Source organism: Hemibagrus wyckioides, linkage group LG14 (assembly GCF_019097595.1).
Source record: "Hemibagrus wyckioides isolate EC202008001 linkage group LG14, SWU_Hwy_1.0, whole genome shotgun sequence".
Classification (NCBI taxonomy): domain Eukaryota; kingdom Metazoa; phylum Chordata; class Actinopteri; order Siluriformes; family Bagridae; genus Hemibagrus; species Hemibagrus wyckioides.
Window position 1 is genome coordinate 8,197,045 of NC_080723.1, and position 20,964 is coordinate 8,218,008.

General features: G+C 41.1%; 2 protein-coding genes across 8 annotated transcripts in view; both read left to right on the forward strand.

The window, feature by feature from the left end:
• Window positions 1-15,349, forward strand: part of bltp3b (bridge-like lipid transfer protein family member 3B) — a 34,878-nt gene extending 19,529 nt beyond the window's left edge. The window contains exons 11-22 of one of the 4 annotated variants that reach the window (XM_058408015.1): window positions 2,331-2,440; window positions 2,921-3,062; window positions 3,713-3,906; window positions 4,256-5,565; window positions 8,469-8,605; window positions 9,658-9,812; window positions 10,097-10,247; window positions 10,365-10,409; window positions 13,011-13,267; window positions 13,360-13,468; window positions 13,756-13,916; window positions 14,286-15,349. In XM_058408015.1, coding sequence (XP_058263998.1) covers window positions 2,331-2,440; window positions 2,921-3,062; window positions 3,713-3,906; window positions 4,256-5,565; window positions 8,469-8,605; window positions 9,658-9,812; window positions 10,097-10,247; window positions 10,365-10,409; window positions 13,011-13,267; window positions 13,360-13,468; window positions 13,756-13,916; window positions 14,286-14,426 — 2,912 coding nt within the window. In that variant the 3' untranslated portion in view covers window positions 14,427-15,349. Of the gene's footprint in view, window positions 1-2,330; window positions 2,441-2,920; window positions 3,063-3,712; window positions 3,907-4,255; window positions 5,566-8,468; window positions 8,606-9,657; window positions 9,813-10,096; window positions 10,248-10,364; window positions 10,410-13,010; window positions 13,268-13,359; window positions 13,469-13,755; window positions 13,917-14,285 lie in introns of those variants that run through there. The other 3 variants (XM_058408011.1, XR_009206507.1, XM_058408012.1) reach the window with 3 other exon arrangements.
• Window positions 15,350-19,006: 3,657 nt separating this feature from the next.
• anks1b (ankyrin repeat and sterile alpha motif domain containing 1B) overlaps window positions 19,007-20,964 on the forward strand; it is a 156,209-nt gene continuing 154,251 nt past the window's right edge. Inside the window, exon 1 of one of the 4 annotated variants that reach the window (XM_058407813.1) lies at window positions 19,007-20,003. In XM_058407813.1, the coding sequence (XP_058263796.1) occupies window positions 19,873-20,003 (131 nt within the window). In that variant the 5' untranslated portion in view covers window positions 19,007-19,872. The remainder of the gene's footprint in view (window positions 20,004-20,964) is intronic. The other 3 variants (XM_058407810.1, XM_058407811.1, XM_058407812.1) reach the window with 3 other exon arrangements.

Consider the following 20,964-nt stretch of genomic DNA (forward strand, 5'->3'; position numbering starts at 1 on the left):
ACAGGGCCCACTAGAAGACATTGGCCCCTTGGGCCACCCTTATGAAGTCTGTTTCTGATTGTTTTGTCAGACATTCACACCAGTGGCCAGAGGTCATTTTGTAGGGCTCTGGCAGTGCTCATCCTGTTCCTCCTTGTACAAAGGAGCAGATACCTGCTTATGGGTTAAGGTGCTTCTACAGCCCTGTCCAGCTCTCCTAAAATAACTGCCTGTCTCCTGGAATCTCCATGCTCTTGAGACTGTGCTTGGAGACACAGCAAAACTTCTGACAATGGCACGTATTGATGTGCCATCCTGGAGGACTTAGATTGTCTGTGCAACCTCCTGTAGGGTCCAGGTATCGCCTCATGCTACCAGTAGTGACACTGACTCTAGCCAAATGCAAAACTAGTGAAAAACAGTCAGAAAAGATGAGTAGGAAAAAGTCAGTGGCCTCCACCTGTAAAACCATTCCTGTTTTGGGGGTCATGTAGTGCACCTGTTGTTAATTTCAATAACACCAAAGCAACTGAAACTGATTAACAACCCCCTCTGCTACTTAACTGACCAGATCAATATCCCAGGAGTTTCACTGACTTGATTCTATACTCTGATTAAAAAGTGTTCCTTTCATTTTTTCGAGCAGTATATATGCACAGCTTCACTAATGAGCCAAGTGTGAAGAAACGTGCGTATACACAAAAGGATGCAAGGTTGATGAATGAGACTATTCGGCATGTTTATTAAATGCCCATTCATGGTATTCATGCAAGTGGTTGTGTACTGGAGTGTCACTGTCGGGCATGGCGCCCTCTAACGGCCTAACCACAGACTTTCTCAGACTACTTTCCTTTGTAATGAGCCCACAGTCATTAGACAGAAAGCCATACAATCACAAAAGGCTGTTAGAACCAATACAATAAGTTGTTCCTCACCTCATCTTTTTGAGCATTTATATTTCAGGTTGTGTAATAGTATTTCCTGTTACATTTCATTTGTAAAGCACATTTAATAATGGACCTACAGTCAGTAAACATAAAGATGTATATTTTGATTGTAAATGAGCAAGCCAGAGACAACAGTGTGGAGGGGAAACTATGAGTATTGCAGCCTGATCCAGATGATGTCTCATAAATGATTGGTATGACGATGTATTATTACAGTATACAGGTGAAGACCAGTAAAGGTGAATAGTACTGTGTGAGTGTGTTAAAAGGATGTTTATTTGGAGTATTTTGTTAGAGTCCTAGGATGAATCCTTCTAATTATTAGGAGCCCAAAAAGGCAGGACTTTCCTCTCAATTACTATCCATGAGGGTTACTGAGGATTCTTTTTGCACAGAGCACTTCATCTAGTTGAGAACTCCAGAGCCTGAAGCCAGAGAGTAAAACATGCTTTGTGATGGAGCTTTGCAAGGCAGCCAGGAACTTGCAGATTTCAATGAGATTATGACCTGGACACATGTCTTCAATACATTCTGAGAAGTCTTTCATCGTTTCATGTCCATTCTAGTGCTGTGTGGTAAATCATTGTTTCTGTGGCCTAGATTGTGTGAAAATCTTTAAGGTGGTTTGTGTTTTTTCACCATATAAAATGCTGTACACAGCAGAGTTCGCACAGGTCATGAAAGTGCTTGGATGTAGCTTTTTTCTGGAAAATCTGTATTCTTTCAAAAGTGCTTGAAATGAAAAGTGAGTAAGAATTCTCATTTATATGCACACCTTTAACCACTCAGAAAACTTGAATGACAACACAGTGTAGTAATAGGTGGGCTCAGTCCTGGAGCACTAGAAGATGGTGAAAATGGTGGTTGAGACTGAACCCATTCACCCACTCCATGCTGAAAGCTGAAGCGAGTGCTTTCGCAGGTCTTTCCTCTTACTGTCAGTTTGTAAAGTTGTTTACCTGCATAGATTTCTAAACTTTCCTTAGTCCAAGGGCGCACGCTGTTATAACCTGCACATGACTGTGCTCCTGGTGTACACCTGCAGCAATAAAGCAGTAATATGAAACATTATTATACTTTACTATTAATTTCTGAAAACTTATACCTAATAAAGAAACGCATCTTTTCTTCAGAAATTTCCTCAAATTTTGTAAAAATTGTTTGGATGGAAAAGAGTGGCCAGTAGTAATGGGTTGTGTGTCCCCATAGAGGAGCTGAGTGCTGGCGTAGTAGTTAGGCAGCTGGACTCTGGTGCTGAAGCTTGGGCTCCATTCCCACACTGCTGCTGGTGCCCGGAGCCAGGTACCTCTGGTGTGCGTTTGGGGTGCCACAGTCACACACAGAGATGTGTACACGGCTATGTGTGTGAGGCATCAGATTTCTTTGTGTATTTTCTTCTCGCAGGCAAAATCTCTACCAGCACTAGTACTTCCTTCTCCCAACCACCCAGCCCCAGGTCCCAGCTCATGTCTAGCTCCATTGTGTTGCGCATGGCCGACTTCAGTATTTTCCAGGTGAGTGTAGGCACACGGACACAGTGGAGGTCCGTAGAGACAGCTGTTGCACAATTTCTAGGACACTGTTTACATGTATGTAAATTGTGATATCAACCATATACTAATGGTCAGATTTTCTGAGAGTCTTATCACTTCCATTGGAGCATGTGTTCAGACAGCACGTTATTTTATCTAATATGGATCTGTGTCAGTTCATGTGCAAGGTCATTAAAGCAAAAAAGGGACACACCAAATACTAAAATTGATCAAGTCATGCTTTTTTCTTATGTAAGTCTTTATTTATCTTAATATTGCATAACCGCTGCCTTTGTTTGTCTTGGCATCTCTTTTTGTAAAAAAAAAGCAAAAAGATAGAAAATAGAGAAGATATTTTGAAGTGTTGAATATTGCAGAATATCTTGTAATTAGCTTTCATCTGATGTCTAGTCCACCGAAACACATTTTATATCCAGTTGTTTTTTTAATAATCTTCTTCAGGTGTCAACAGCAGATCAGCGGCGCACCACTCCTAAGGCTATGATATCCTGTAATAAAAAGACCCTGTACCTACCACAGGAGATGCCTGCTATCCATCTGGAATTCACAGAGTATTACTTCCCTGATGGAAAGGACTACCCAAGTAAGACATTCCACCTGCTAGCTGTTGAAGATTAGTCATAGTAATACCCCTGGTATTGATTAATACTATCTCTCTACCCTTTGTGAAGACTTCTCTAACAAGATACTGATACTTCATATGAAGTAAAATCCCCTGCAGTAACACTACACAGTTACACCAAGGCCAGCTCCTGTGACCTGATAGCACTTTGTAAATGGTTTCAGTTTACAATTTTGCAAGTTTGAATGCATGCATATCTTTAAAAAACTGAGCTGAAAGATTTTGTATTCATGAAAAAGAAGACAATTTCTGGTTTGACACTGTAAAGAGGTGCAATTATTTGTATTTAACATTGGCTTAACCACAAATTTAATCTGCCAGTTATACTGTGACACAGTGATTAAACAGATGGTCATTTTGGCTACAGCACCCACATGATGAGGCCTTGCCACAGGAAATCTGAATCTTGATTTGCTCAGCTGATTGCTTCATTGATGACAGCAGCAGAAATGAAGCAGAAGTGTTGTTAATAAGAAAGGAGAGAGCTGGTGTGTGATTGCAGAAAATTCAGCCATATGCTTTTCTCCTTGTTTTGTCCAGTCATTATCTGCAATAATTGTGACTCTTGGAACAGGCAACATCTAATTTTAGTGTGTGTGTGTGTTTTGCAGTTCCCTGCCCTAACCTGTATGTGCAGCTGAATGCCCTGCAATTAGTCGTGGATGCACAAAGCTTGGTGTGGCTCAACCTGTTTGCTCTGGATTTGCGCCACAGTCTGGTCCAGTTCATGGAGCTCTATAAGCTTAATGACTCCCAAAAACCTGATGAGCACATTGACATCAAAGTAGATGGTCTCATGCTAAAGGTGGAAAAAAGTCTGCTTTTCAAAATTCCACATTCTGTCCCCTATATAAGTTACAGTAGTGTACATTAAATTAGTAACCTAATCAGCCTACTAGTCCTAATACCATATTAGATTTCTACTAAACCAAGACCACTTCTGGTATGATCTTTAGGGAAATCGCAAAATATCTTTATTAGTTACAGGTAGAAGCCTTTTATGATTAATAAGTGACTAATGAGTCCAGTAGTCTTAACTTTATACTGTTCGTTATTTCAAATGAACTGCATGATTGAAAACCTTGAGTCACATCACATTAAGCATTATTTGTACATATAGCGATCTGCCTGTGTCTGTGTGTATATGTGCACAGTTGGTGATTCCTGGTGACCAGAATCAGTTCCAGCCAGACCATCCCCACTCCATTTCAGTGCAGACATCTGAAATGGTGGCCACGAACACACGACACTCGCTTGGATGTTCCCGCTCTGACCTTGAGGCTCTGCTGCAAGCTTTTCGAGAGCAGGCATTCTTCACCTCCTCCACATCCTCCTCATTTCCTGTGCTTCACCCAGTCTTCCAACGGCATGCTCATGAAAGGGACACATGCCTGCATGATGTTTACCGTGGCCTGGCACCTCCTGCCCTCAGCACTGATGCTCTCAGAGCACCATCAGCCACTGATCTGTGGGCCTTACGCTTCACCCAATTCTGGGTAGACTACGAAGGTCCCCGAAGCCACAGGCCCTCACCCTGTGTTGATTCCTTTCCGCTCACCCTGTGGCTATGCCAGCCTGCCCGCTATGTTCAGCACCAGCAGAGACCAAAGGCAGCTGCAGGCACAGGGTCCATGCCAACCGATGTCAGTGGTCGACTACAGAGGAAAAAGCTGTTGAAGGAGTATTATAGCACTGAGACGTTGCCCAACCAACCAACCAATGGCCTGCACAAGCCATTTTCATTCGATGGATTGAAAGCTGCTGATTCATCCTCCATTGCCTCTTCCTCTTCATCCACTGGAGATGCAGATGTGCAGGTCTTGATACATGTACAGAAGCTGCTAAGTGTGCAGGCTAGCCATAGCCAGTATGTGTTCCTGTTGAAACTGCAGCAAAAACTGAATTTACTGCAGCGTACCCTGCAGCAGGACCTGCAGCAGCATGGCTTGGCACAGAAAGGTACTGGCCGAATGTTTGGTGCATGTGTAGGCCTCCTGGTGAGCAGTGCTGAGGTTGCGCTGCTGCTGAAGCCCGTGCCTACAGCTGATGTAGACAACAGTCCTCTGGGCTCTGATCTCTCGCCCTCTGGGAGCAGAGCTACGCTAGAGGTTGCCAGTGAGGCAGGAGACAGCACGGCTGGCACAGCCCCACTCGCCTGTCCTATGGAACAGCTGTTGTGTGCAGACACAGAGATACAGAATCAGAGTGCTCCACCTCTCTTGCCTTTTTCAGCATCATCTCAAACTGAGAAGAAGGGTTCCATTGAGGAGAAAAATACATGGTCAGGCCCAGAGGAGAAAAGAAACTGTGCAGATGGATTTCAGGAGGGCAAGGAATTAAAACTTGAGCCTAAAGTCCTGCAGGGTGAGGTTTCACTGGGCAGGACTATGGCAGTAGACTCGATGACCGAGCCAATCTGGAATGACAAGAGCCAGGGAGCCAGACTACCTCAGTCTATGTCCAGGTAATGTGTCATTTTCAGAATCACAGCATTGAATTAGATATTGTTGCCCTGGGATTCCTGTACATCTGAGGGTACATGACCATGGTCCACAACCAAAACCAGGGTTGGTCCTCAGTGCCAACTTCTGAACAATTACACATTAGTTCTTGTTTGTTCTGATTGAGCAGTAAAAAATTTGGTATAACTGAGTAAAGTGTTTATAACAGTGTGATGTATTATGAAAGAGCACACAGAATGAATCATATGATGCATGTATTTTTTGAATAGGAAAGAAATTTATTAATGATGGGGGGAAAAATAGTTCTCTGTTGTAGCAGTGGTAAATGGATAAATAAAAGTTGTTTTGGATTAAGGTGCCTAATTAATAGAATTAAATACAGTGGACTCTTAGAAGTAAAAAGTAAATGAAATATTTATGAACACTTGAAGGTCAGTTTACATTGCTGGGAAGCTTAGAGCTAGATCTCCAGCTAGAGATCAGAGGACTAGTGTGGTCCAAAGAATTTGGTACAAACCTATGATAATAGCCAACTAGCCGCAAAAATTGCCTTAACCTCTTTTTTGGTCTTGGCTCTCATTTTTGGGGATGCTCCAGCTCATGACCAGTGGAAGTAGAAAGTAAAAACCTGTGGTGTAATTGTACCCGTGGAAAGGAACACTTCTTAGCATTTACTGTGTGTTCTGCATGTCTCAATGATCTCAGGACAGCCCTCAGATGTTTCATATTTTACATATGTGGGCATATGCAGTGTAAGGATTGAGTATTCTGTCCATGAGTCATTGAAACATGGCTGAGGTTCCAAACTAACAAAAAGGACAGGTCACAAGTGGGTGTAAACCAGACAGTAGAAAAAAAAATTTTCACAGGTTTTTGCTGTCCACAAGATCTGCTAATATCAGAAAACATTAGCAGTTTGTCAGTGTGTGGCATTAGGTAAGCATCAAGACACTGTTGACTTTTCCATACAGAGCTAAAACTAGGTTCAGAATTAGGATGATGGGGCTGGACCAGTAGAGATTCCTTGACTGCACCTGTACTGAACATAGCCTTGAGCAAATTCAAAACCACTTTGTGTTTGGTTAAACTGTGTGGGTGACTGAGCCAGCGCATCCCCCAGGGATTGGTGTACTATGAGATTAGTGTACCCAGGTGCAGTCTTGGCTTTCTGGGATGGTGAAAGTTGCTCTTTACAGCAGGGACTGAGCTGCATTTTTCAGGTCCCATATATTCCCTATTGTGAATCACTGTCACCAGTTCACCAGGGACTGCTTCTCTCTATGGCTTGAGGTAGTATATTTGTATTGTATCATCACTTTGCAAGTAATTTACAGCTTGAAGTGGGTAATAATACAAGCATTTATCTCCCACTGAGAGCTCCTCTATTTTACAGACATCGATATTCTTGAGCTGTGTTTGTTGGCTGAATGTGTTGCATTTTACTATCAGGTCAAGAATATAAGGAACTTTATTTTAAAAGCTTCTTCCTCCAAGCTGGTCCGAAATGTCTTGGACATTGCACACTACTTCAAATGGGGAGAACCCCATAGAGGCTTGCAGGGCACTCTCAGACTGCATATAATGTTGGAGGTTGTCTAAATGCTGACCAGGAAATAGGGGAAGCAGTTTTCTGCAGCTCCTCACAACAGGTACCAACAACAGTTCTTTCTTTGTTACAACCCCGGTTACAATAGATAATAGATGTTACAGTAGATTGTGCAACCCCTGGTTGTAGTGTTTGACCATTAATTACTCTCACTTGACCAAGGTGTAAGGATCTGGTTCTGTAACTGCTCCCCCTGGAAATACCAAGGGGAATCTTCAGGATATATGGCATCCCCAATGTCCTGTTTTTTCCTTTCTGGTAACAGCTGCTGTCAGCCCCAGCATTGCATCTCCAACAAGAGTTACGCATGTCCTACACCATGCATTTACTTTAGCATTTACTAATGCAAAATCCATCCACAAACATTCTCTTTAACTATGCTTAGAATTTTGGGCAATTTAGGTCAAGGGTGAACCATGGGCTAACCACTTCCTCCACTCTATGCTTTCCCCCAGAAATTTATGAAAGGCCAATGCTTATGTACACATCTCAGCTTCACCCTTTTGCTCTAATTTTATGCTTCACATTAATCAGACCTCTGTGGACTAAAGTTTGATTATAGCCCAAAAACTGCATGTCTCTGCTTGATTTGGGGGAATGCCAGAGTGCTTGTGACCATACACCCATGTATCATCCACTCCAACAATTAGACATTGATCCTGGAAATGTCCAGGCTTTTTAGCATTGCCAGCATGTCTGCCTGGGCCTTAGCCCTGCACCTGTGGATCCCAGAAGGAGAAGGGAGTGGTAGAGGGAGGATGAGAGGTAAAGCAGGGGGCACCCTGGCTCGGATACAGTGCCATGTGGTCCTCTGACAGGTGTGTTGCCTTGTCTTTGGAAATGATGGCTGGAGTACTGGAAGACTGCAGCAGTCTTCGAAGTCTACAACCTGCATCACCACCAAGCTCTCAAAGCTTTGAGATTGAGAGAGCCTGCTGATGTACCTGGACCAAGTTGGCGTTTTTCTTGATGACTTTTTGGCTGTGACTAGTGACTCGGCTAGCTGTAAAGTAACAATAACCAATTGTAGCTTCTCCTAGAATTCAGCACTGTTGTAAGGGTTGTCCTAAATAATGTACGGAGAATGAGTACTCTGGAGGCAGGCATGAGGGCAAGAAGCATTGAGCAGATGTATGCTCATTTGTGAAATTACCCTCTGCTTCTCTATTTGCAGGTATTCTGTATGTACTGTGTTCGTGCTATTTGATTGTAAAAGTAAATTAATAATGAAATAAATAATTATATAAGTGCATTTTGCCTAAATGGCCACACATAATGTTTTTGGCTGGTGTGTTACAGTGGGCGTCTGATGAGGGATCGATCGCATTCAACTTTCTCTGTGGCCTATAAGAACATGAAGAGTCCTTCACTGCAGTCTCTGGACAACATCTCCCTAGATAGCTCTTTACTGGAAGACTATGATTCGCTGGAGAGAGGTATCATTCAAAATCTTGTAACTATTGCAGCTGTGAACGCTCACCCATGTGCTGGACTTTGCATACATAAACTAAATCATATTTTAATGTCATCCATTTAGAACACTGCTCCCTCAAAAAATTCAAAGAATTCAGTAATCTTTCTTGGTCCACCTGACAGTGGCTTAATATCAACAGAACCTCTTATTTTTCACATCTTTATCAGAGTTTGAACAGTACTGACTGGCATTTTCAAGTGCTGAGAGATCTTTTTATATCCTTTTCCTGCTTTATAAAGTTCAACTACTTTATTACGCAGGTCCATTGGCGGTTCTTTTGTCTTCCCCATGATGCAGTATCCAGCCAAATCAATGCATCACCGCATGAGCTGAGAAACTCACTGACTATTTTATGCACAGACACTAATTACAATTACAATGGTGTGGAGAAATCCCTTTAATCGCCATTTTAAACCTCTGTGCGTCAACCTGTGTGTTTATAATGTGGCCAAACATTCAAGGATATGTAAACTTTTGATCAGGGTTGTTTGGGTGATTTCAGTTCATTAGGTTTTAAAAAGGAGTCCAACAACTAAGTGATAATTAATGACTTCATGTGACCACTATCCTTAAATAAGAAAAAATCTTTCGCATTATCTGTCATATTTTCCAAATAAATGGCAATGTTTGACAATTTCTTTCAGAGTATGCAAACTTTTAAGCACAATTGTACATTTCCCTTCCTTCTGTTTGTACTGCACAAATTCTGGCTCTACTTTGTAAACTAAATCTTCTGCTCAAACACGAGCAAGGTGGTGTGTTGTTTTAATTAAGATGTAGTGAATTTCTGTAGGCCACAGAATCCAGTGTGATGAACACTAGGTGGCAGGATTGCATTATGAGATATAAGCATGTCATTCATTGTGATAAGGGAGACAATGACAATGTAATGGCTGACATTTTTTACGTGTGCACATGCTATTGTGTAATTCATAAACCTTTAAATTGTGATATCATAATTTGCCATTTATGCTCCAGGTATCCATGTGACATACCATTGCATTGTGTTTGTAGATGACGTGTCTATCTCTGGGTATAAAGCCACTTCGAGTGATCCGAGTGCTGCTGAGCGGGCGACTGAGGTGATGGTGCAGGATGGAGAAGATGCCCAGTCACCTGAAGCAGTCAGTGCCACATCTCAGAGTACTGATGAGCAGGCCAAAGATCTGGTACTGCCATCTCACGCTTTGTACTCTCTATCATTCATGTGTGTTTTTGCTCCACCCCTACCCCTTGCTCTACCCCCCCTGCTTACCTTTTACAATTATCTTTTACTGTTTTCCCATCAGTATTAAAAGCTTGTGTGTAAGTGTGTGTGTGTATGTGTGTATGTGTGTATGTGTGTATGTGTATGTGTGTGTGTGTGTGTGTGTGTGTGTGTGTGTGTGTGTGTGTGTATGTGTGTATGTGTGTATGTGTGTGTGTGTGTGTGTGTGTAAATGCACCACTGCAGGTGTCTGTGCTGGTCCTGAAGGTTCACTCTGTGTGTTCCTCTCTGAACGTGAGAGGTGATAACACTACACTAGCTCTGGAGGTGGGGCAGGTCCGCACCAATCAGCTCGGCAATGTTAGTCTACGCCAGTATCTTAGCAACCACAGTCTCGGTAAGACCACATCAATAGATCTTCTGTGTGTGTTTGTGTGTGCGCGTGTGTGCATGTGTTCAAATCCTGAGCGTTCATCTCATTGAAAATACATACATGTTACTGTGCATCCCTTAGGTTTTGTCTGTTCCACACCACTAATTACTGTTCAGAGCAGTGAAGGTATGATGGTGTGGGTGTGTGTGTGTGTGTGTGTGTGTGTTGGATTTGATAATATAATTGACACTCTCTCAAATTTGTCTGAGAAATGCACGAGTCTGCACTGGGAATGAATTTGAGTGTCATTAAGCTTGTTTCACATAAACTCATTGCTACTGAATCTTTGAATAACTGAGTGACTGAGCAGATCTTTATAATGGCTTTGAAACGCATTCAGAGCACTTATACATTTAACACATACACAAACACACACACACATCAGAAACAATATCACACAACAATACAACAATGTAGCAATATCCACTAGGACAAATACAAAGAATTGTTAGACACATGCAAGGGGTAGATGGAGAGACTGGAGAATATAATCAAAGCTTCACAAGTTTGTGTCCTCAAATTGGGGAGATAGGACCCTCTGGGGGCATGATAATGAATTGTCTCTAACAGATGTGCCCGAGACAATTGTACTCCAGATCCCCATCCTGGACACAGCTATTGATAGGACAGCAGTGTGTAAAGAAGTGGACAAACATAAGCTGCCATTCAGATATGTTCACTTCTTCTCATCTGGTTGTTGAAAGCTAGAAACTAAGGAGATTGGAACAAAGGACACATTGGAAGATTATGAATCCAGTGGTTGAGGAGTGAGTTTAGGGTGCATTTGGCCCAATGGGTGGTGACCAGTCCATTCATATTGATTGCTGCTACAGAATGACATTAAGAATCTTCAGTTTTTTGATTGGAAAGTGGTCTTCAGAGTGGGGTTAGTAACATGAGGACAGACTGATATTAATGTTTACAGCTGATTTGATTAATAAAAGTGTTTTTATGGAAAATGTAAAATTCTATGCATGACCCCAGACTTTTGAACTAATGGTGTAGAATGGCAGGGTTTCATGTATCCCTGTGCAGTATCAGCAGACAGAACAGGCTTTGATATAGACAGGGACATCCACAAGAACCTCTTCACTAGTTTTATGGTGCACTGAATTCTAGGATGCTAAGAATTGTGTAAATCTTGACATATTTAAGATTTAGGTGGTCTTTGAGAATCAGGAACAGTTCTTCTGTCTTCTCCAATGCTAATTGTACAGGTGTACACTTTGTACTCTGGGGTTAGTTTTCTGAAGTAGGTTTTCATAACCGTGAGAAAGCATTGCTCCTATTCCACTTTCAGATTGATCTGTATCTACTACAAAAAGTAGCACTGGATCTGGATGGAATATGAGTGTGCTGGTGAAACAGCGTTTGAGTTCTGGAAAGCCTGAGTTGCTGTTTCGTTCCATTTGAGAGACTTCACTTTTTCTTGCAAGAGGAAGCTAAATCCTCTTCTGAATCTCAGATGGAAATTGGCAAAGCCCAGGAATATTTATAGCCCCCTTCGGTATGTGGTGGTAAACAGAATGTCATAGCTTCAAATTCCATCTACATTTCTTGTTCATATAGAATATAACCCAGAAATTTAATAGAAGGCAGGTGGAGCTTGCATTTCTCATCTGACAATTACCTAGGCTTTTTCCAGTACTTGACAGGTGTGTTGGACATGCTGGAGAAGGTCAGAGTGTTATCTAAGAAAACAGATGGGTCCAGGAAGTCTTCAAATGCCTACTTCACAAATGCTTTGGAACAATTAATTATAGTAATAATAGTAATAGTCATAGTAATTGACCAGACCATAAGACATGGTATAATATTCATAGGGTCCAGATGTAGTTATCAAATAATTATTTTATTCATCACCTTCACAAATATAAATAAGATTGTAATAATGGCATTAATCGTTAAAAGAAAACTCATTGTTCACTGTGTGACTCAGTGCCATATGCCTGTCCACAACCTAGCAAACATCATTTTACCTCAGAAAGCTGCCAATGTATCAACACATCTGATTTCACATTACTTTGCCTTGCTGTTTGTTGAATGGTGTGCTGATGGCAACTGGAACAGATATTTGACTTCATCTGCTCATTTGTAGACATTTCAGCAAAGAATCTAGAAGATACTGAAGATTTACTAAACCATGGTATTGTTGCTGCTGCTATTAGAAATGTTACTTAGAACATCATCTTGATATGTCGTTAGAATGATTTGTTATTGACCATGACTGATACAAATTAGTAAAGGCGTAAGCCAATGACAGTAAGTTTCTCAAATTTCTTAACATGAAACATGGGTTTGTACACCATAGACAAGGTGAAATTCAAACAAATGATATACATATCTATACATATATATTTTTATAAGCGGTTAAAACAGACCCGGTCAATTTGGCACGCAGAGAGAATAAGTGTATAATAAATGGAAGGTAAATACAAGGGATTATATATATATAATTAACTTCCTAATTAATTATAATAACTAATTAACTTATTGTATTTAACTTCCATTTATTATATTACCTTCCATACATTATATATATATAATGTATATGTATGTGTGTGTATGAGAACATTTGATTGGCAGTAGATGATTGACATTCACTTGTACAGTACACTTGTGGTTTCCTGCTCCCCTTTGCTGCAATACTTGATTTGAAGGACTTGCACTCTTGATCTCTTGATTGTTAATGACAGGCTGCTGACTGTTTAAGTGTGTGTGTGTCAGGCTCAGGCTCAGACCAGGGGCCCCGCAGTAAGCAGCTGGATCCAGAGGTCCGACTCCGGCTGGAGAGTGGGCCGGAAGCAGCTGCTCACTCTCCCCTGGCAGAGCACAATGGCTTTCTGCAGTGCCAGCTGCAAGGCTTCAGCACTGACTTCCTCATGACATCTCTGCGAAATCTCACCATCTTCCTAGACGATGATTCTACATCTCATGTGCTCCCGATGGAGATCACAATCCGAGACACACACATTAACCTGAAGGTATGTGTACTATAAAGACACACAGAGTATCAAGAACACCTTGAGATGCACCATACCTCTGATGATGGAACGTGTGTTCCTGTGTGATGTAGGATGATGGTCCCCGGGACAGCCCATCAGAACCGGAACCCACTCCCATGTCCCTACATATACACAATCTTCTGGTACTGCGCAGAGATGATGGCTCCTTCCACATTGGAGGTTACATTTATTTATATACAGACAATTTTATTCAAATGGACTTAGAATTGAGCTGAGAAGATGAGAGTTAATAATGAGAGTTTTTAACCTCTGAGCCTGTGCTGCTTTTGTCCTCACCCTCTTTGATTGTCACCCTACTTCTTTTTTTTTCTCCTACCCTGAATGTATTCTTTCCTTTTTTCCTATGCATGTACATGTTGCTATTATTTTTTCCTTTTAAGAAGTCCCTCTTGTTTGTATGTAACTCATACTGACCAGTGCCCTGCCCCCTGTCTCTTACTGTATAGTTGAGCATGCTGCACAGGTAGAGCCACAAAAGCTGGAGCCTGTTCCTGACAACAGGCACATTACTGCCCCTGAGGCACGTGGGGCTGTAGACAAGGAGCCGAAAGCCACGCAGACAACACCTCTGTCACCAACAGACCCCTTCCCCACCAGCAGAGAAAAGGTATATAAGTGCTAAATCCTTTAACAGTACAGAACTTTCAAAAACAAGAAAACAAGGTCTAGCCATAAGGTCTCGTCACTGTAGATAGTCACCTTTTATATTTACCATACTGCTGTATATAGTTATTATGATCTTTGATTTCTAAGCCAATACATTGGTGTGACACATCAAACTGTAGTTTGACTAAAACACCAGAAAAATCAAAACCAAAAAAATTCCACACTATTGGATTAATCACACATTGAAGCCATGGATTATTGTGAATGTTGTTCAGAGCTTGAACTTTATTAATTTTATTAACCTATAACAAATTACAATAAGCTTAAAGCCTGAGCTTCTAAAGTCACATTGTGATTTTGGTGTGTACAGATGCTGATGGAGGAGAATGAGTGTTTGAAACTGGAACTGTCCAAAACCAAGATGGCACTAGCAGAGGCCCAGATGGAGAAAGACTCCTTGTTGCACCATATGAAGAACATTAAACTCAACACTGGGGGCAGCACCAGCTAGGCTTTTACAGTGCAGAAATATCCAGTGAATATACTTTCTTCTAAGCCTGACTCTCTTATCCCTTCTCCTCATCTTTTTTGTTCATCTTCTCTGTTTTCACAGTGGACTGCCCATGTTTTTTTCTTTCTTTTTTTTTTCTTTTCCAGTGTCGAGGGATTCTGGAGAATCTGTTTGCCTACATGAGTGTTTTTGTGTGTGCACATTCTGTCCTTTGAGGACTTCTCTTAAATAGTTGAGTTGACTCTGAATGTCATATTTTGAAAAGAATGTCTTATAATAAAAGGCAATTTGCACAAAACTGAGCTACATATAACAAAATGTACATATTAATAGCAGTTTAGCTATTAACAGATTGTCTTTGTGTGTACAGTATGGAGAAACACAGAAGAATGTTTTGTAAGATTTGAATGGCCCAGTAATTTTGTGTAATTATGCGTGTGTGTAAATGGGTGAGTTTTTTTATATTGTTTATTACCTAAAAAAAAACTTTTTAATTGCTTCATTCCACGCACACTACAATAACTTCCATAACATGAGATTGCACATAGATATTGAACTTTTGGTGTACGTAGCGTTATGTGTTTAGAAGGCAGCACGTTACTTGCTGTAGTAGTTGTTAGCCATTGTGTTTCTGCAATCATACAAAGATCTCTCTGGTATGTTGTGTGTGCGCGCGTGCTACCATTCATTGTGTTGTAGGACATATGAATATATGATTAGTTTTTTATGAACTGAAGTGCTGCACAGTGTTTGCAGTTGCGGTGCTGCTTGAGCCTGTGTAATTCTCTGTGGAGATTTTCACAATGAGACTGTTGTTATAACAGGCTCATATTTCTAGCATTTTGGTATCCATGCACTCTCTTGAGTTGTTTTTTTTTTAAATGCGGAACATTTTCGAATGTTTGCCTATTGTAAGGGTGTGACACACAAACCAAATTTAGTTGAATTCTATCTTTCGCTTAAGAGGTTTGTTTGTTTTGTGTAATTATGCTAAGAGGGCGCAGGTCCTATGTTTGTATGTGCAGTAATTTGTGTATTAACGCTTATTAGTTTAGACCAAAGCTGTTCTTGTTCTCTGCCATGACTTGTGCCCTCTAGTTACCACAGCCTGTCCTCAATCTGAACAAAATCAGCCCTACAACTGAGAACTACATGCACAGTAAATGTACTGATGAAAACATGTAAAATAATTTATTATGGAAAAGCTGCTGGAACATAAAATAAAATAATAAAATCCAACCTTTCTAGAATGTGGCTAAATATGTTTCAGAAATATATATATGCCTTTTTTCTGTGATTAAAGATGCAATAAGTAAAATGTAAACAATTTTTGCCAGATTTTGAATTTTTTAAAAGCTAAAATAAACAGTTTGTAGTGACGTTATTAGGCTCTAGTGTCTGCTTTGAATCCTTTTCAGTTTGGAGCCTTCAGGTTGGCCTTTAATGATATATATGTACATATGGTGGACAAAATAACAACAGCTGCACAGCCAGGGAAACAAATCAAGAACAATTTCAAAATCAGAGGAGGCTTGCTAAAACTGAATATCAGATTTAGAACTGCAGGATGTTCTCTTAAAGAGGCCAACAGGGATTAACTACCAACAGGGATTAAGTCAATAAGACACCAAGAAATATCAAAGCTATGATTACACTCAAATGAAAATCCCAGCACACAAACATACATAAAACAACTCTCCTTAGTGAGGAAAAAATGAATACTCTTTAATCTTTAACCACTACATCTGAATGTTTGGAGGTAACTAACTAACCCCTTCGGTAACGGTACAGGACACCAAACACCACCTTTATCAGAGGTGATAATATCTCCATGTAACAGTGAGGGGAAAATTATTCAAAAATCTTGTTTTTGTTAATTAATGTGTTTCCATGTGTTTTCACCACCTTCTATACCCAAACAAATCACATCAGGTCACAACAATGAAACAGCAGATTTTGATATGTAGTCATTGTGTGTGCATAGCAAGAGTAAGGGGTGAGTAGTGGGAACGCTCACTTCTGTTGACTCTTTCCACGTTTATTACATTTAGTTTGTTTCATTTCATTACATCTTATCCTGTTTTACTGTTATTTTCCATTCAACAATAAATTACCTGAACTTCATCTAAAATGTGTCATCACTGTTTTCCCTCTACTCAGCCTCTTAGCGGCTACTAGTTGCCGCTATAGTCAATTTTTATAGTCAAAAAAAACCAAAAAAATCAAGTGGAATAAAATGAGTACACTCTATGATTCAGTAACATGTAGAACCACCTTTAGCAACAATGAAGGTGTAATAAACGAAAAGAAAATGTTTTCTCACATTGTTTTCTAGGAGTCTCTCACGTTGTTTTGTAGAAATATTCTTCCACTCTTCTTTACAACATTGCTTCAGTTTATTGATGTTTGAGGGCATTTGTTTATGCCCAGCTCCCTAAATATCCTGCCACAGCATCTCAGTGGGGTTGAGGTCTGGAGCTTGAGCGTGATTTGTGGACTAAACAGAAAAAGCATGCGAGAGAGAGGAAGCTCACAACCTTGAGTAAGTTACACCAGTTCTATCAGGAGTAAGAGGCAAGTAATCAGTTATTGTGAGATGCCTGGAGAAAACTACAACAGGAATTCAAGCTTAACCGATTAAAAGGAAACAACACCAAATTCTAGCAAAGTGTTCCTATGTTTTTTGATCCCCTGAAAATCTGATGTACTAAATAAAAACTGGTATACCTCTATATCTCATCTATTATTTTTAAAGGACCTCTCATGCAAATAACAAAATAATAATAATAAAATAGGTGCTTACTTGAAATATCATACTGTAGCAACCACCTAGCAACATGCCAGCAAATACCTAGACTATCAAAGCAATAATCTAGCAACAGACTAGCAACCAACTGGAATTTTGTAGCATTTACATGACTTGCAATTTTTAATATAGGACCATACATAGAGATGTAGAGCCTATAGAGGAATGTCTGCTTGGGTTTTTGGTAAAGATTTCACTTAGAATTCTTCATTCTTTTCTCCCACAGGGAGTGTTTCACTAGTCTTGCCATCAGCTGATATGATGCTGTGTACACTGTTCACATATACTGATTATTATTTAACTGTGTTGTTCTCTCTTCTACCACATTAGTCGCTCCTGACAGTTGTCAGTGTGTATTTGTAGCTGAGATTCCATAACAACCATGTAGCTACTAGGTGACCTAGCAACTGCCTGGGAATGCATAGAAGCCATCTAGCAAACCCATAACAGCCACATGGAATGGACATATCAATCATCTAGCAACATCCTACCAACCATATGGAATACCATAGCAACCACCTAGCAACACCCTAGCAACCAAGTGGAATATAATAAAGACCACCTAGCAACACCTCAGCAACCAACTGGAATGCTATAGCAACTACCTGGCAACCCCCTTGCAACAACCTAAAAAGCTATAGCAACTACCTAGCAACACCCTAGAAACTAACTGTTATACCATAATTCGCACCTAGCAACATGATGCCATCAAAAGCCTTTAGTAGAGACCTACCACTTGGGTTAACAGCCACTTAGCAATCACCTAGCACTATCCTGGCTACCACATTAATATCAACCACATATTAGCATCTAAACATAATGTTTTACATTTTAAAAGTACAATTTTAACATGATAAACATTAACGTTAAGCAATATAATCTTTTATGGGCTCTGTCAAATCAACATCAAACCTCATCCATTTATCTTTCACCTTCTAATTACTTCTGATGTAGATTTAATTGGCAACAAGACATTGCATCAAAGTGCTTGGACATATCTTTGTTTATGGCTTTGAATACATAATTATTTTCCAGGATCAAGTCAAACAAACTCACTGAAGCTTTAAGATCTAAGATTTCACTGCACCTTGGGTTGCTCTGAAAACCTTGAAAAGATGTGAACTTGTAAATTTGAGCTGTTATTATACATTATATCTAGAAATTCTATATACTGTATCTGTTTGTACTCTATTTCATAATATAGACAGATGGAGCTTAGATATGGATTTACCTTTTCAATAATTATGTTTTCAGCTGTGGAATGGCATGACAACATTCACAAGTTTATTGTTGTTACAAATGATTTTTTTCCCCTAATGTTTTGGGGCCACAAGCTGCTTTGCATCAGGTATATATAAGGTTATTGGGTTCTCGTTGCAGAGAATCTCTTCTTCTCTTTTGTGCTCAGACATAGACTGATGTCGGGTTCTCTGTGAAGGAAAAGTGCTCTGTTTTATTGGCAGTTAAGCAAATGAATGCTGCTCTGTCCAGAGCTCTGATGTAGTTTACTCCCACAACTAAATACCAAATAGTTCTTAAACAAGCTTTTGTTCTTGTGTGCATGTGCAAGACAAAGACAGAGGATGGGGAGTGGGGTTTGGAAAAGATCTGGCACACAAGATCAGGTTCTCACTCCCTCCTGGCAAAGACTGGAGCTCAGCGATTCTGCCCAACACCCGGTGGGCCTACAGCTGCCTCTCTCTCTCCCTGTCTCTCTCTCCATTTCATCTCCCTGTGGAAGAAAGCTGCCCTCAGCCATACAGGAAGTGATGCTGCGAGCTCATAACAGCGAGGTGGAAGCAGAGCCAAGACAAATTCACACTGCTGGGTATGTTTGTGTGTGCGCGCGCGTGCGTTCGCCCCTTTTCTCGCGGTATTTCATCAGTTTAACCCTTCCACCGCTCCCTGTGCGTAAAATGCGCAACCCCATTGTTGTTTCTCCTACATGTGAAGGTAAGCAGCTGAAAAGTTTTATAAGCGAGGTGAGAATATGTGTCCAAACAATGCGACATGACTATAACGCTGCAGACACACAGAAGAATCAAAAATAGGCTACCGTTAAATTCACCGAATCTTCTGTCTGACTGTGTGCCTCACTTCCACGCCCAACCAGAGCTCTCTCTCTCTCTCTCTCACACACACACACACACACACACTATCGCAAACACTGAGATCTGACATGCTCGTACAACGGGACACACTGATCGCAGAACGGTGTGCGTTCACAATGCGCGTGCCTCTGAGCTCGCGTTTGTGTGCATGTGTGCGTTTGTTTGTGTGAGTCCGTGATCGACAAAAGAATCCGCTGCTGCTGCTCCCGGAGGTCCGGATAACAGCACATCACAGACAACCGGCCCGTCCGGAACGAGCTCTCTTCTCTTTAACAGAGGAATCACGATTCACCGTAACAGCGCGCGAGCATGGACTAACTGGAGCACGGCGTCGCGCGAGCGTCCTTCCCTCTGTCTCTTCGCTCTGAACCAGATCGAGAGGATGATGATAATTATGATTATGATGATAGTCTCGTGCGAGTGAAATCGGACCCTAGCCGCCGCTGTTCGACTCGGACTACCCTCCCTCCCTTTTCTCCTCCTCTCCCTTCTCCCCTGCCCCGGTTTGATTGTGACAGCTCGGCTCGGGATGGGGAAGGAGCAGGAGCTGCTGGAGGCGGCGCGCACCGGGAACGTACTGCTGGTGGAGAAACTGCTGAGCGGGAAGCGTGGACTGTTGGGCTCCAGCTCCGGCTCCATCGCTCTGCCCGGCTTACTCAGGTATACGATGAAAACGTGGAAGTTTCTGGCTTTTTTTGTTCTGCATGTGTTTGGGAAAGGATTCCGGTCTGAAGCTGTCGCTCGTGCCCCGTATGGCCATATTAGGTATATGAATGGGGAAACGACGAGTGCTGTGCGATGTGTTCATTACACACACACACACACACACACACACACACAAACACACACACACACTCTCTCTCTCACGGCATCACAACACAGCCAGCAATCCGCCTGTTACGTAAAATAAATTAATTATACACACTTTATGGCTGAGTACAGCTGTCAAAAAAGATCATGAACTTTTTGGCCCGAGTCTGAAAAGCTTATCCTCCTTAAGAGGTCGGGAAATCAATGCTCTCTCTCTCTCTCTCTCTCTCTCTCTCTCTCTCTGTATGTGTGTTTGTGTGTGTGTGTGAAAATGAGTGTTAGAGAAAGAAAGAGAACAAAAACACAAAACCTTACTCTTTTTAACATTGGTGAGAAATAAAATAAACAAGTAAACTAATGAAATAATTAATGGCAGCGGAGAACATACAAATGGGTGTGCAACTTCCAAAGACTTAAAATAGTGCCATCTGGTTTCCAGTAGCATCTCTAGTAGGCTAACTGTAAACAAACCCGTTCACAACAACAACAACAGACTTGTGTATAGCAACTTTTTATTAGCTGCTGCACATGGCAAGCAAAAGTTAAGTCAAGAAGCGTTTATTGTCTTTTTGACCACATATAGTTGATGCAGTACATAGTGAAAGGAAATAACATTCCTCCAGGACTAATGGCTAAAAAGTCAAATTAACCTATTCGCATAAAGTGCATATGTGCAACCTTGTGCAAGCAACACATGACAAAAGACAAGACAAGATGGGGTGTGAGTCGAAAAGGTAATCGGTAGGCTGTGAGTTCAAAACCCAGGTCCACCAATCTGCCACTGCTGGGCCCCTGAGCAAGGTCCTTAACT